The 16,878-nt window shown below is 42.0% G+C and overlaps 1 protein-coding gene across 4 annotated transcripts in view; it reads left to right on the top strand.

Moving 5' to 3' along the window:
- Window positions 1–16,878, top strand: part of IQSEC3 (IQ motif and Sec7 domain ArfGEF 3) — a 977,131-nt gene that overhangs the window by 511,486 nt on the left and 448,767 nt on the right. For all 4 annotated transcript variants that reach the window (XM_085652293.1, XM_085652292.1, XM_085652296.1 and 1 more), the window contains exon 4: window positions 11,724–12,802. In XM_085652293.1, coding sequence (XP_085508419.1) covers window positions 11,724–12,802 — 1,079 coding nt within the window. The remainder of the gene's footprint in view (window positions 1–11,723; window positions 12,803–16,878) is intronic.

Raw genomic sequence — 16,878 nt, 5'->3', positions numbered from 1 at the left:
TTGCTCCAGGTCACCTTTTCTTTGTTCGGACTTAAAAACTTTTACAGAGCTTTTTCTTACGGGGTCCCTCGATGCTCTTCACCAGTCCGATTCAGTGAAGGTTCACTGGCCTCGAATTTCGCCTACTCCCAGTCAAACTCTGGAAGTCGGACCTATGGAGCTTTTCAGCAGGACGAACCTGGACGGCAGGCAGACTCGCGGTTAAAGGCAGGCGGCTTGGCTGGCCAGGTTGAGTCAGTCCCCTTACGGAGCTTTTTTCCAAAGTTGCTCCAAAGTTCTCCAAACTTCTGGAACTTCTTCTTGATACCATTCTGGGAAGTCTTTTAATGCTATATTTATCATTCTCTTATCAGGATCTATTAGTTAATAACTTCTTGTCGTGTTAAAATATGTGGCAGGGGATTTGCAATGGGAAAAATGACTTGGGCCATTTTTCCAGCACCAGGGCTTAAAACATATTTTAATAAGTACTCTACCTATATATACAAAAAGCCCCACCCCTGGAACACCTAGGGGAGACTCTAGGGGTTCTGAATATGTAGAAATATTGCAGACCCTCCCTCCACAGTTTTCCTAGCACCAAAATCGAGTTTGTGCAGCACTTTATCACAATGTGGGGAGTGAAATGTGCTATTTCACTTAACCAAGGGCATATAAAACTCATTTTATGAGGGTCCTCCCATTTATAATTACCTGCCCCCTCCCACCACTGGGACACCTAGGGGAGACCCTGGGGGTACCTAATATGCCCAAACATTGTCGGCTATCCGTTTTTAAGTGTCCCATACACCAAAGTCTAGTGTGGGCACAATTTACTTTTTAAAAGCAGTCCTGCAACACAGGGCGACTTTTAAACTGATCTCAGGCTTCAGCAGTACACACATGCAAGTGCAGAAAGGGCTGCTGTCCTCTAAACAATCATGCCCTTTTATATACTAGGAACTTAGAGGTACTTTCAATCCCCCTGCCCTATTAGGTACTTGGGCCTTATAGGGTAGGTCATGCCAATCACAGGGGTACCCCAACCCGTAGTGTGCCCTAGTGTATGTAGGTGTTATAACTGTATTCTAAGTGTATCTTTCAGCATAGCACTGGCCCTGGGCCTGGTTAGGCAGAGCCCAGGGTCAGTCAGAGTCAGTTACCACCAGTACCAGTCAGCAAAAGGTTGGGGTGCCCAGCACACAGGATGACTTTGCAACAGCCTTCCATTATGCAGCAACATGTGTTGCTGTATTTTTAGTAATCTTTAATGAATTTGAGCTAAAAACAATATTTTGTTAAAATTTTAGAGTATGCAGCAGATGATGGATTGTGTGGCAAATGCGGTATATATATGGGGAAAACAATTCAGTCACAAAATCGCCTGAGTATTACCCATGACTCCAGATGGCCTAGTTAGCCATTTGTATAAATGTAAAACTTATTCTCCCATATACCGGCAGCCAATGGAGTTTTCCATTGTTGGTGAGGCATGGAGACCTTTCTTGACTTGAATATGACTCATGTGCCACACCTTTGAACCTGGTGGGACCTCATTGTTGTGCAAGAAGAGAGCCCGGAGTTAGCTTAGCTACAGTAATTACACCTGCAGCACATTTCTCACCAGCACTCATTGTTAGGAAGCCTCCAGGAGGACTGAATGGATGTTGCCATCATAGTAGTTAGTTGCTTTCAATCCGTAAGAGATATGCTTGATCACTGAGAAGTCTTTGATTAATTCAACTTTAAAATTCTTGACCACTATAGAGATTAACCGACCTTTAACTATCATATCTAGCTATGGAATGTCCAGGCAGCTCAGTCTTTTTGCTAAATTCAGTGCTAACTTACTCTTTGAGATCAGTGAAGAGTTCATACAAGGTGTACAGTCGCAGCTCCTCTCTCTCAATGTGCAGCATTAGAGAGAAGTCATTGGCAATGACATACATCTGAAAATGCAGTTGCATTCTGTGAAGACCACGGCCACCAGAAGCATACATCTATTAAAGAGCATGGGGCAGGGCACCTTTTTTTGACTATTTAATTATTGCTATTTTGAGGCACTCCACATGTCCCTAGACCAACTTGAAGAAATACAAAAATATGATGGATGGAATGCTGTACATTGTCAAGCATTCACCCCAGTCACAGATCTGTGTTTAAACCTTTGTTCTTTTGCTCACTTCGCCACCCCATTTTGGACCCAGCCATATGCAAATCAGTCTTGAACTTGCTCCCCATGAGATCAGTCCAGCCCGAACTGCCTGGACTCGAAAACAAGCATCCTGTGACCAGTTTTGGGGTATTACCCTTCATCAGCCAGGCTAGCTTGAATCCAGTGGCACAGTGAGCCTGGGGCCCTTCCCACTAAGGGTGACTTATAGCAACACAAAAAGAAAAGGGATGGAATGCTGAACATTGTCAAACATTCACCCCCTGTCACAGATCTTGGTTAAATCCATTTTTCATTTGCTCACCATGCCACCCCAGTTTAGACACAGCCATATGCCAATCATTCTTGACCCTGCTCCACATGGGAACAGTCCAGCCTGAACTGCTGTTCCTCCCTGGATCGGAAAACAAGCATCCTGGGGCTTGAAGCAAGGCAGAAGGGTAATGGCCCTACAGGTAGATTTCCCTTAGAACTGCACATAGATCTAAAGGCCCACAATGTGGCGAAAACACACAATGGTCACTCTGGCATGCCTGTGAGATATGTCACAGGTACAGGTACATATGGAGACTCCTGTCAACCTGCAGGAGATACAAGTAGGGTGATTTGTTTAGTTGGGCCCGCACTTGGTACAGGAAAATTAGACATAGTTACATATTTGCACAGAATGCGAAATAGTACACCTCCTAAAACCTTTTAACAGAGCTCACAGATTTCTCCATGCTATTTTCTGCCAGTCTGAATAAATGTACAAAAATCTCACAATGCATTCCTGAATTGAGCCTGAGGTGATCACAGCCCTCATATTGCCAGGGATCCAAGTCCATGGAATTGTCTTTCACATGCCCTTCAGATTGCCTCCCAGCACTGAATTGTTGTCTTACCGCTGCACCTGCATATGCTTTGGGATTTGGATCTCCTAGGAGGAGACCTGATCATTTCTGGCTCTGTCTTTTCTGTACTTTTGCTGCTGCTGGCCTCTTTGTTTAGACGCACCCTAAGCTTCGTTGTTTTATTTAAACTTACGTTTGGGCGGTTGTTTCCCTAGAGTATCTTCTCCTATAGGAGTGTAGATTCCAATTGTAGAATGTTGCTTGTCACCCGTGAGGGTATCCAGGTGTTGAGATCTGAGATATCATTGTGTGAGAGGTGCACCCATGAGTCTAAAGGACTCATGGGTGCCTCATTTTTTTATATTACCTACAGTTATTTCAGAAACTGTTTCATAGCACCGACTAACTGCATTCCTAATGAAACAGGAGTATCCACCACAAGCGAATCAAGCGAAGAGAGCGATCTGAGTGATGAGCTGAGTCTAGAAGAACTAGTCGGAAAAAGATCCTCTACTACAGATTTTGAGAAAAGAGATATCACTATACATGACATTTCAACAATAAAAAAGCTAGGAAAAAAAAGGAATAGACATAAAAGAAATCCAAAATTAAACTATGATGAAACTACAGACCCCGGTAGTACTACCGAACAAATCACAGGTAGAACTAAATCAACACGAAAAAGCCTACATGGGAAAGGAAACCCTGAACCTAAAAGACCCGACAACTCTATAGCTATACGGGAAAATTCGGAGAAGACGAAACAAAGAGAGCCCTTACTTAGCGAAGTTCTTAATTCAATAAAAACTTTTCATCACGACGTTAAAAAAGATAGTCAAAGGAACCATATTGCCATCAAAAAGCTGGAAGGTGCTATCAATAAAGTAGGCAGCACATGTCTGGAGATCTCTGACAGAATGTGCTCTGTTGAAACCCGGGCAGAAAATCTGGAAACAGACGTGTCTAAAATACAAAAACAGATTAAAGAACATGAAGGATTAATCAAGGACCTAATGATAAAATCCGAAGATCAGGAAAATCGAGCTAGAAGGAATAATCTTCGATTTCTTGGGATACCAGAGGGCTCAGAGGGAAACGACCCAAGAGGCTTTATGTGCAATTTGCTAAAATCAGCATTCCCCGAACTTAGCTCTTGGGATATAGACAGAGAAGTTTGTAGAGCACACCGCTTCCCTCTGTTTCTACCTAAACGCTCAGATAAACCACCGCAATATCCCAGAGCGCTCTTGGTCAATTTCGGAAACTATCTATTGCGTGATACGCTATTCGATTTGGCGAGACCCACGGCGACAAGAGAACACATGGGCTTTAAATTTTTTGCAAGGCCGGATTTCGCACATTCGACTGTGGAAAGACGATGGCGTATGCGCCAACTTTTCACTCCCTTTGAAAAACTGGGAGCTACCGTTTTCCTACAGAATCCGGCACGTCTAAAAGTAGTTTACAAAGGCTCCACGAGAACTTTTTTAAGTGAAATCGAGGCGGAGGCATATCTCAAGGATCTCGGAGAGAGATTGAAACAAAGCAACCATAACTGAAGTGACAAGGAAGAGCATCACGCAATAGATAATATACAAATTTCTATTGATACCTATAAACTCTTAATATAAATGACATGAATATAAAAATGACACAATATGATTTAAATATTGGAGAATGGATTTCGAAATATTAAAGCATCTATTATTAGATAAGATAGCGACGACAACCTAGGTATTGATACAGAATCAGGCAGGGGGCAAGCTCAGGTGCACGGACCACACGGCCATCCACCACTGGGTGAGTTACAACCCAGGCTGCCTCATAGGTGGGGAAGGGGTGGGGGGTTCGTGGGTGGGACTCTGAGTCGGGGGGGGGAGGGGAGGGAGCTAAAAAAATGTAAAAAAAAATTTGGTGGACACAGTTGCAAATATGATAATAAAAATAGAAAAAGGGCTACTAAAATTAAAGATGTTAGGATTTTTCTTATTTTTGGGATAAGTAGACTTGGCTCGAAACTCAACTACAATGTATTATGGCGAAAATAAAACTATGTTCATGGAACGTGGCGGGGCTAAACAATAGAAAAAAAAGGGATGAAATGTGGGGGTTAATAAGATCCAACTCATTAGACATAATCTGTCTCCAGGAGACCCATATACCTTGGGCAGAGCGAGAAGTATTAAAGGCTACGGGGTATAACCTACTAGTCTGTACTAGCCAAACTACAAGGACAAGAGGGGTCGCCATTTTAGCAAGAACCTATTTGGGAGAGTATACACGCAAATTAGCAGACCCTTTAGGTAGATGGGCAATCGTCGAACTTAAAAGTGGAATGACAATATGCTCTATTTATGCTTCTAACTACGACGATCCCACAATGTTTAATGACCTTGAGATCGAACTCTCAAGCTGGCCCAATGAGCTGATTTTCTGTGGAGACTTCAACATTTCTCTCCCTGGAAAAAATACAATATTGACACAAAATCAATTAACATATGCTGGCTACAAGCCAAGGGTATTTAATGCCGTCGTCCAACTAAAAGAGAGCCTAGGCCTTGTAGATCTATGGGATATGAAGCAGGGGTTAGACCCTGGATATACATATTTTTCTCATCCTCACCAGAAATACGTTCGCATTGATTATATCTGGATATCAAAAACTCATGCGAACACTGCACAAATTAGTAAATTACCAAAAACTATTTCGGATCATAACCCTCTGATACTTACTGTTTATATAAATAACATCTATAGACCCCGCTCAAATTGGTCTTTTGACAGGAAGCTACTGGTAAATAACGAGTATGTAGCTTATATGAAAAACTGGGTGCAGAGATTTATTGAAGATAATCGGTATAGCACATCTAGAGGTATGGTGTGGGATTGTTTCAAGGCTGCAATACGGGGAGAGACAATTAGTTATGTAGCCAGACAGAAAAAAGAGGAGGTCAGTTATAATGATCTACAACTGCAAAAATTAGCAGAAATAGAAGAGAAACATATTAAGATTATTGCTCAAGGTATCGATGGTGGTCCAACTATAAGGGAAATGGCGATACTTAAAGCTGAGATTAATACCAAACTTACCCAAAGGCAGGCTGAGCCATACCACTCAAACCGAAATAAGATCTATGAAACAGGGGAGAGGGTCGGAAAGCAGCTGGCACTTCGAACTCGTCAGACTCAATCTATTAATTTCATTGCATGTATCGAACAAGAAGGACAAAAATACACTACGCCAGAATCGATTCTAGAAGCTTTCCAAAAATATTATGATAAACTATATAAAAATGAGGATTCTTTGAATTCTCACACAATTAAAGAAACCTTATCTAGTTGGGCAATTGAGCAAGAAATCGGACCAGCTATAGATAATATCACGAGGCTTGAATTAGACCAAGATATAACGCAAACTGAATTGGAAATTGCCCTAGCAGAACTTGCAACGGGAAAGACAGCTGGCCCGGACAAAATACCCCTTGAGTTCTATAAAGTTATGGGCAATAGTATAATGCCTCTATTACTCGATTTATTTATCGGAACTCAGGTAAGCGGAACTCCACCTAGATCCTGGCAAGAAACGAACATAGTAGTCTTCCCAAAAAAAGACAAACCGGCCCATCTTCCCTCGTCGTATCGACCTATCTCCCTTATAAATTCAGATTCGAAACTCTATTCTAAGATTTTGGCTAATCGGCTTAGGGGGGTCGTCGAACGCTTGGTCTCCCCGTGGCAACATGGCTTTATTCCGGACAAAGGTACCACAGATCACACCCGACGTGCTATTACGATATTCGATGCCGCAAATGCTACAGGAGATCAGGTATCGATGATCCTCCTAGATGCCGAAAAAGCCTTCGATAGGGTATCATGGGATTTTTTGTGGGCCATATTAGAACAAACAAATATTGGACCATGCTTTATGAAAGCTATTAAGGCAATTTATGTTTTACCTAGAGTAAGGATAGTGGCAATGGGGCAAGAATCAAGACTCTTTGCAATATCTCGCGGGACTAGGCAGGGGTGCCCATGCTCACCTATCCTCTTTGCCCTCTATATAAACCCTCTTATCTTGAAATTGCTAAAATCAGAAGCTATCAAACCGGTAATATTGGGCCAACATCATACAAAAATACTAGCTTATGCTGATGATGTTGCAGTATTGACACCACAACCAGCTGAGGCTATACTTGCAATAGAACATATCACTCAAATATTCGGTAAGATATCTGGTTACTCCTTAAACAGGGATAAAACGATGGTTATATGTACAAATAATGTGAATTTTTCTGATTATAGAAGGGTCGACTCGGCTGTTTATCTAGGAGTTCGAATAACTGCTAAAATAGAGGAGATAATTAAGATTAATTATGAACCCTTGTTACAGAAAATAAAGATAGATCTGAAAAGGATTGATGTACTACATTTATCGATTATAGGAAGGGGTAATTACCTTAAAATGAATATTTTGCCACGGATCCTCTTTCTTTTTCGTGCGGTCCCTCTTTTAGTTGACGACATAATTTTAAGGGGCTTCGAATCCCATCTGGGTAAATTCATGTGGGGCTACGGGAAGATCAGGCGATCTACTAGGAAACTTTCCCTACCGGCTATCAGAGGAGGGTTAGCAATTCCGGATTTGAGCTTATACCTATGGGCTGCACTTCTCCAACAGATGAAGCCACTTTTTGTGATAAGACCAACTGAAAATGAAGGAATGACAAATTATATACCTTCAATATTTGAATTATCTATTGGAGAAAGGGCCAATGGCTTGTTAGTGAAACAGATTGAACCCTCCTACTTTAAGAAAGTGAAATTTAAGGTTATAAAAAATGCCTGGTTTCTATGGAGAAAAATTATGAGATACATGAAAATACCAAAATATAATAGGTACATTTCCTTATGGCACTCATCAATATTACCATCTCATATATATGATAGTATCTCTAGACTCTGGGAAAATTTAGGAATATTAACGATAGGAGATTTTTTACTTACCCCACATGGGCCTAGATTTCAACAACTACAATCTAAATTTTCGATCCCAATGAATAGTATATTTAAATTCATACAAATTAACTCAATATTAAATTTGAAAGCCGCTGATATATCTTTGGATACTATCGCTTTAATTGACTGCATGCTGAGATCTAAGTCAAAGATTGGCAACTTGTATGATATTTTAATAGAAAACAGACAAGATGACCTGGAATCCATCGAAGTTGGTTGGGCTCGGAAACTAAATAATCCTAATGTTGATATTGATTCATCTCTATCCTTATCGACCCAGGTGTTTATGGCATCTAATCTGAAGGCTCAACTTTATAAAACCATCTTTGACTTATATTTTACTCCGGCCAAACTTCACTCCTGGGGGAAAAGGCCTACATCAGATTGTCCAAGGTGTGGCAGAACAGCAGCTAATTTAATACACATGTTATATGAATGTGATAAATTAACGACGTTGCGTGCAATGATTGCTGGTTTTTGGCAGGAAGTGTTTGGGCACCCTGTAGCGGAATCACCTACATTATATATATTGGGTAAAGATAACACACTAAACCATACTAAAGCAGAAGAAACCTCTCTTTTCCTCGGTACATCAGTGTATAGATTAATAATCACTACCCGCTGGAAAGACATCGACCCTCCTAATTTTCAGATTTGGCTCTCTAGACTTTTAGGGATATGTAACCAGGAAATGGCGATTTTTGCCTGTAAAGGTTTTAAAGCACAAATACGTGGTACTGAAATTTGGAAACCTATCGAGGATTGGAAAAATCGATAATACAAACTATATATAAACAAGCTTAAATCGGAGGTAGCTAAGTCTCTATCTGTTTTCCTTTAAATAACATCATCATATTGTATATTGTATGTACTGAATTTGTTTCCTTTTTTTTTGGATACTGTATTATGTTTCTGCAACTGTGATTCCCAAATAAAATAAAATTAAAAAAAAAAACAAAAAAAAACTGCATTCCTAAGAACAGGACGGGGTATGCCCATGTTTGTCCTGGATGTTTTTTTGTTTAATAATTTTCATTGAGAATGCTTAAGAAGATATAACAGAAATAGTAATACATAAAGGATCCTTAGGAGTAACAATGAAATCTATAAATAGTATGATTACAATAAATATGAAAAAGGGAAAATGCAAACTAAAACACATAAATTACAAATAATTGAATTTTGTTTTTTTAATATAAAAACAGAAAAGGAAAGAAGAAGGGGGTAAAGTCGGAAATGGGAAAGAGAAAGGGAGTCCTGGATTTGTTTTAAGACAGCCGGTAAGACAGCAATAGATAACGTTTTGTGCATAGCAGTGTAGACATGAGCAAATCCTTCCCAAGGTATCACATTGTTGATGAGTAGAGGCGGGCTCTGAGGAGTGGGTGCATGTGGTCCTCTGCCCATTGTCTGTAGGATGTCCTGCCTGGGCTACCTATAAACAGCTATTAAATACCATAGAATTGCTCATCTGACTTGCCGAGTTTGTTGGTTCTGTTGCGGATGAAGGGGGTAGCCTGCCAAAGTAGCCCAGAATTTCCCCGGAAACATGAGTGCACCTAGTTTAGCAGGATCATTGACATGTGGCAGTTGCCATGAAATCACTGCATGTGTTACTGGTAAGTTAAGGGTTCATCTAGTTGCTGGTGCTGAGGGAACACACTGCACAGGTGGCTTGACTTGAGTATACTAGGTACCGTTCCATGCATTGAGGTGAACACGGGGTATGGTTAGCCATGAAAAATGTCTTCTAATCTATATGGTGGATATGCGTCTGCCACAAATATATGTCGCCTCTCACGGGGGGTGTGCATGGTCTGGTGATCTGGACAGTAAGCAGCTGGTGCACATTTACCCTTATGTTTAAACCAGCTAAGTGCTAACAGATTACACATTACTTTTCTTTTTTTGGAAGAAGAGGGGACACTTTTCCTAGCCAAAGGATGAACGTTGTATATATACTGAGCGGACTTCTCTATTTTACTACATTTTTTACTAATCTCAGGGTTGCGACCCTTGAGGGTCTCAGACTTTCCTCAAGGCCACTGATATGAGCATTGGGTCTGGGACCTCCAGGTAGATCTCTCTTGGCCACAAGTTGTGGGTGGACAACCTGTGAGTCTGCAGAGAGGGGAGAAGTGGCAGGAGTCTCAATGCCTTACCTGTGGGTTATTGCACATAGGTCCTAGAATGCTGTCTTTAGATGAGGCCCTCACTTTGATTCAGATGAGGGAAGGCAAATTACAGTATGGTACCTACAGCATTTTAGTATACACTGCTAAATAGCAAGCGATGATTACAAAGGTTATCAGAGCCTAATTAAAAAAAACGAATGCAAGAAACTATCTAACATTGTATAAAAGCAGTCTAACAAACTATTTTATCATTTTCTGGCATTTTGAGGAAATATTCCAACGTTTTATCCTCTCTAGCTGTAAACTAAAATGTGGGCTTTTTGCACTATTCTTCACTAATCAAAAATGCATGAACAGTGAGTGATTGCGTCCCAAGATCCTTGAATATGGCATGACAAGAATACAAACGTAGGGCACAATAGCAAGCAATGAGACTTCTGTTAAAAAAAAGGCAGAATGATGCTATAGCTAAGCAAAGCATCAGTAACAAAATATAAACTATCCAAGCCTGATGAAACCTCACAAACTCACAATCATTCATGGCATAATGAAATTAGATGATTAAGCTCATGTTATATTGACTGGCCAAAGCTCATGGCTCACAAACGTCGGGTCTGAGGTGTAAACTTGCAACAAACCAGTCCTTGTTTTGGCAGCTTGTGAACCTATTTTCGGTCCAGCTCATCTTGCTAAGAGATGCCATGTTGGGGAGAAAATTGAGGTCATTAAGGACCCCACATTAGAAGTCAATGGGACTGTGGGAGACTACTCAGAAGAAATGGGTCTAGCCAGCAAGGCCATCTTACAGCATTATAGGCCCCCCGGCAAAGCAGTGCACCGGGCCCTGCCTACACAACCACTCACAGGAATAAAAATGTTTGATGGAAAATTAGTGTTAAATTTTGATCTGCATGGGACCCGTATGCTCGTGGGGCCCCCAGGCAACTGCCTAGCATGCCCCTGCATCAAGATGGCACTTCTAGCCAGGAGAAAGGGGGCCATCTTACACTCAATTCTATTGCACGCAAATTCGGCAGGGCGAATCACTGCTATTGAGAATACAGTGAAGGCAGTGGAAGGGAAGTTGGGTGGCATGGAGGCGGAGTGAAGGGAGTAATGCAGGGTGAAGACACATTTACAACCAGGAGTCAATCCCTGGAACAGGAAGCATGTGAATCCTGCTCAGGTTTGTGAGGCACTATGCAATGTTAGTCTACCTTTTTACAGCGTTCTCTAAACAGATGTATAGCTTGGTAGAATCGCAGGAGTTCTTAAATGGTGGCCTGGCAGTTGATCAAAGCGAAGTTTGGCTTTGTGCCCCAGATCAGAGTACCTGGGTACCCTTGGGGTATAGTGCTCTACAGAAATTGTAACCTTAAAATATTGAACTAGGCTTTTTCTAGCATTCACAATACTCTAGCTGCAAGGTGATCCTTGGGAATACCGAGACATGGGTTTCTGTCAATGGAAGCTAAGAATGCTCATTACCAAAGCCGGGTCTTTAGTATAATATACATGTGTGATTTAAGTATGATACAATTGACCTCGTTAATGTGTTTGTTAATTAGCACTTGTTTTGTGTTGCAGGTCGAAATGCTAGAGCAGAAATATGGGGGACACCTGGTCTCGCGCAGGGCTGCATGTACGATCCAGACGGCCTTTCGCCAGTACCAGCTCAGTAAAAACTTTGAAAAGATACGAAACTCACTTCTTGAGAGCCGCATGCCTAGGCGAATATCCCTACGAAAGGTTAGAGTCCAGAACTCTGAAAGTTTCTCTGCTGAGAAAGCCCTGGTTGAAGGGTACAACTTTGTTGGGATTCCACTGGTGAGGTCACCATCTTTGCCAGCCACAATCAGTGGAGCCCTGACCGAACTGGAGGACTCTTTCACAGAACAAGTTCAGTCTCTGGCGAAGTCTATTGATGATGCCCTCAGCACATGGAGCCTGAAGACCATGTGTTCACTTCAAGATGGCAGCTCGTACCAGATACGAGAGACTTTTAGTGCAATGCAGCAGAATCAGGAAATGGACAAAGCCGAGCTGCAAGATCAAGTGAAAGATGAGGGCCTGCAAGATGCACTACCTAAAAGTAGCAGCACCCTCATGATGGCCTTCAGGGATGTCACTGTTCAAATTGATAACAAGAACATTTCTGTCTCATCGTCTACCTCTGTGTCAATGTCCAACTGCCTAAGCAGTGCCCAGGCTGGACCGGGCCAGAGCTCCAAGCCCACAGAGAGCAAAGGCACTGGGGACACTGACACAGAATCCTCCAATGCTCTAGAAGGACTGGTAGATACCAGAATCATCCAGAACAGCCACACATTTACAGAGGTTAATGTCAACACCAATGGTTTGGCGGGAGGGCTGGTGGAACAGGGACAAATGATGGTGCAGCAAATTTTCGACTCCAACAATGAAATGGGACACAGCAAGGGCTTGGAGTCAGAGACAGCGGACAACTCGGAACAGATGAGCAGCAGCAGCACCTCCACCTCGGCCAAGTCAGCATCTGAGGTGTCCTCCAAAGAGGCCCTTCAAGCCATGATCTTGAGTCTCCCCAGGTACCACTGTGAGAATCCAGCCAGCTGCAAATCACCCACGCTTTCCACAGACACCATGAGGAAGCGCCTCTACCGCATTGGACTCAACCTCTTCAATGTGTAAGTAGACAAAGGCATTTTGTTAACGGTTAAACACGCTTTTTTTCTACAGTGTCTCTACATCTTTGTCTTAATCTGTCCATGCTGCTAAACTCTGCCATCACGTATGAAGCATTAGGTACAAAGTACCATATAGCAACTTTGTTAGTATACCAACAACTAACCTTGGTGAGGGACAAAAAAAGAGTAATCTTTTTACCCAAATCTGCATTTCTAACAATAAATGGGCATATAGAGAGTTCATTTGATGATGTCTGCTTGGGTTTTGAGTTCATTGTGACATCATACACTGGTTATCCCAGATTAGTGCTGAGAACAGTAAAATAGTGAATGAGGGTATATACATAATAATGTGGCACGAGAGTGATGTGCACAGTGGGTAGAATGCTCTCCACACTGCACAGAAGGGAAAAAATCACACATTTCACAGACACTGAGCAGATAAGAAAATGTCGGCTGAAATCAAGATGGTTGAATAAGAAATTGAATCGAGGGAGCTGTAGAATAATCAGTTCAACCTTTCCATATGCAGCAGGAGCCTGCATAATTTCACCTGGGTGAAGCGAGATGAGATACGGTGCGCTATATTTCCTGGCATAAAGAAGCCATATCTCAAGGCAGCAAAAAAGGGCTTTAAATATTGTGTCCACAAATGTGCATTCTTTATATAGCGCAGTACCCAGAAAAGCGCATTGGAACACTGATCACATAGTACAACACAGATTTCATGGACAGATCCCTCTCCTCACAGGTTCCATTACAGATAGCAGCATTACAAGAAATCAACCCAGCTGTCGCAATACTAATTGAAATGGCCCATTTCAGAGGTCTATGTGGTATAACGTTCTACATGACTTTTAGGGAGTTTACCTTGTTAATAATGAGGCTTGGATCACAGGGCATGCATTCAAAACAATGTGTAAAGCCAGGTAGACACACTCTTTACTGATTGTGCAATCAAGCAAAATGTGCAAGGTGAAATGTCAAAATTATAACCCGTTTATGAAAAGTCAAAGGCCCAGAACCTGAGATATAGGCCTGAACTGCAGGCAGGGCCCATACAGCACTTAGGACCCCTCACAACTGGTATAGCCGGAGTCAAAAGTAGGCCTGGGCGGAGTTCGTGAACTCCGCAAAGCGACCAAAAAACTCAGCTGCAAGCAGCAGAGTGCGTTAGGTCGCGCCGTTCGTGCTGATTTCTAGCTCTGGGTGTTTGTCTTGCACTGGAAAATCAGCACAAATGGCACCATGCAAAGCACGAGAGGGCGCTGCTTCTTTCTGCCGCTTGAGTAGATGTTCTACTCAAGTGGCAGCTTCCTCAACACGAACAAAGATTTCTCAACGCAAGCAGTAGTGGCCATCCGCGAAAGCCCGGGTTAAGAAATCTCGCCGTGAGGTGGTCTGGAGTAAGATTTTCCTCGCTTGCCAGCGTAACGTTGGGATGCTTGAGCGATGAAAAACTTCGCTCCGCTATGCAGAGTTTTTCAGAAATCCGCTCGCTAAGTGGAGTGCGGAGTGGGAAAAACTCAGCAAACTCCCCGAGTGGAGCAGAATTTCACACCCAGGCCTTGTCAAGTAGAAAGACAAGCATCGGAATGTTGGAGCAGGAAGTGCTCTGCCACTCAACTGTTTTCAATGGAACACTCAACATTCCACTTATAAGCATATGGCGGAATGTGTAAAGTGGCCTGCAGTTTTTCTCTAAGTAAATGGTGATGTGGTAACCAACAATGTAATTTTGCTTCCCATATAGGGCAATGAGGCAGCTGGCGTGGCAGTGGTGCTTCACACATGGGTACCATGTTGAAAATGAATGCCATGTCTAGGATGTCTTATGGATGGGGCAAATTGGAGACTGGCATGCAAATGTTTCATTCACCCAAAGAGCAACGTGAAAATTAGAATGTCAGTTGTGCTAAGCAAAGAGGCTACTCTTTTAGGCGCACCATTCGCTCCCACTTTAGGGAATGCTTGATAACAAATAATTTTAGATAGTCCTGGTATATCAGAATATTGGTATCAATTTAAAAAAAAGGATTTATGGACCAAAAGTGTTTAGTAATGTTGTTCTCGAACTGTTGCAAAAAGCAATTTATTGCAAAAGAAAAGCACGCGGAAAAAAGGGAGTTCCCAAATGGTATTATGAAAGTGGGCTGGATTTTTAACTTTTTGGAATGAGTCAAGGATTTTCAGCGCTCTTGGCAAATCAGCAGTTTACCACTGAAGCACTCACTTTCATCATCGGAAAAATCAAATTTTAGGGCCATTTGCTTAACACCATGCCTCTTTTAATAGAAGCACTGGCCCTGAACATGTCCTTTCTTCTAGAGGTTTTTGGCAGTTATGTGGCACCGCAGGGGTTTTGGGTTCTCCCTACAGTTTTCTGGTAGTATTATAGTAGGTGTGTAATGTAGGTGTCATTCCAGCAGCACCACTTCTTCTCTAAAGGACACAGTAGCATGCGCCCCCTTCCCTTGCCTCCTCATCTTGTAAAAATCAAGTTTTCCTAAATTTAGAGGGAGGCTCCTGACTTCAAATGTGATCTGTTCTACCTGTTTAACTTGTAGCATTCATTTCCTGACACATGTCTAACTCTGTTTTCGATTGCAAACAACCATTAGAATAAAACTGCATGATCCTTTATATCTTTCCCATATACCCATATGAGATTAACACATAGATATATATGTAAATAAGCACAGGTAGAGAAGCTGAAAAGTACAAGGTTGTGAGGTGTTATCTTCGAAATCACAGATATTTAAGATCTGCACAAGAGAAACACACCAATACGCTCTTTCTCCTGCTCCCTGTCTCTCTCTGTCCCTCTCTTGTTCTCCCATCCAAGTACTAACCAGGCCCAAACCTGCTTAGCTTCTGAGATTGAATGAGATCAGAGTGGTATGACCATATGCTATCTCTAGTTCTCTATCTCTTTAGCCTCAGCTGAACTTTCTGTAAACGTAGGTGTGACAGAGAGTGGGTCATTTTTAATTTGGTGCTAGTGATACATTTTCTAGATTGTTCTAGAATGCAGAGTTCAGTTTTCTTGACTACCTGGCGCTAAGGACTCAGTCAATGTGTTAGCTTGAGACAGAAAACCAGTTGTACTGCAACCAACGTATGACCCACTGACCAATATATGAGCGGTAGTAACTAGTTGTGTTTAAATATTAGGTTGCATTATCAATGCATACTTTTTATGTGGTGTCCTCCTCTTTAAGAAGATAATGTTATGCTTAGTAACTGGGGAATGTTAAGAGTCATTCTTGTGTTGGGAGTTGGTTGGAGCTAACTGCCTTCAGGCTGGCTCCTCATCCATGTAACCAATAAACAACTTCTATAAAGATTCATCTGTATCCTGGTTGAATTACTACATTTTACTGGCGACGAGGATGGGATTTTGTTACGTAGTGATAAAATAATCCCACCTCATGTGTTTAGGAAAGGGATCATTACTAGGAGTTTCTTTTACTAAGCATCGCATTCGCGACACATTTTGGTGGCCTGGAATGGACTCTGAGATTGAAGAGTATGTTTGTGATTGTGTTATAGTTCACAACCGCATACCTGTTTGAACAATAAGAATCTTGTTCGATATGATAGCATGGCCTACTACCCTTGTCATGCGAGGCTAGCTGCACTGATAAGTTCAGCAAGAAAAGGCTAAGTGTCTCTCTTTCCAGTAGCCTTTAGTCAGAATCAGTGATTTGATGCCGTACACCCTGTTCCGTTGTCACTTGGCATGAAAGTTGCTCTCTAGACCCTCACTTCAGCTTTTATAACAATTATTTCACTGTTGTTGAAACTCTCAGAATAAATATTATCTGAGAGTGACCTGATCACCTTTCACTTATTTTCATTCCGCAAGACTGTGTCCATTTGAACAACAACAATAAACAAGAAAATTGGGGCCTGATTTACAGTTTGGCGGAGGTGAAACTGTCAGCATCGTGGGGTAATTTTCCTCTCCCATATCGAGGGTGCCCTGCCCGCCAAATTTAGAGGTGGTTCCCAGCCTAGTGGACATCTCTTAACATTGGCAAGAACTGCTATCACTGTGATTTCTGTCATTGTAT

This window comes from Triturus cristatus, chromosome 4_1 (genome assembly GCF_964204655.1).
Source record: "Triturus cristatus chromosome 4_1, aTriCri1.1, whole genome shotgun sequence".
NCBI lineage: Eukaryota > Metazoa > Chordata > Amphibia > Caudata > Salamandridae > Triturus > Triturus cristatus.
This window is presented reverse-complemented; position numbering and strand designations above follow the sequence as displayed.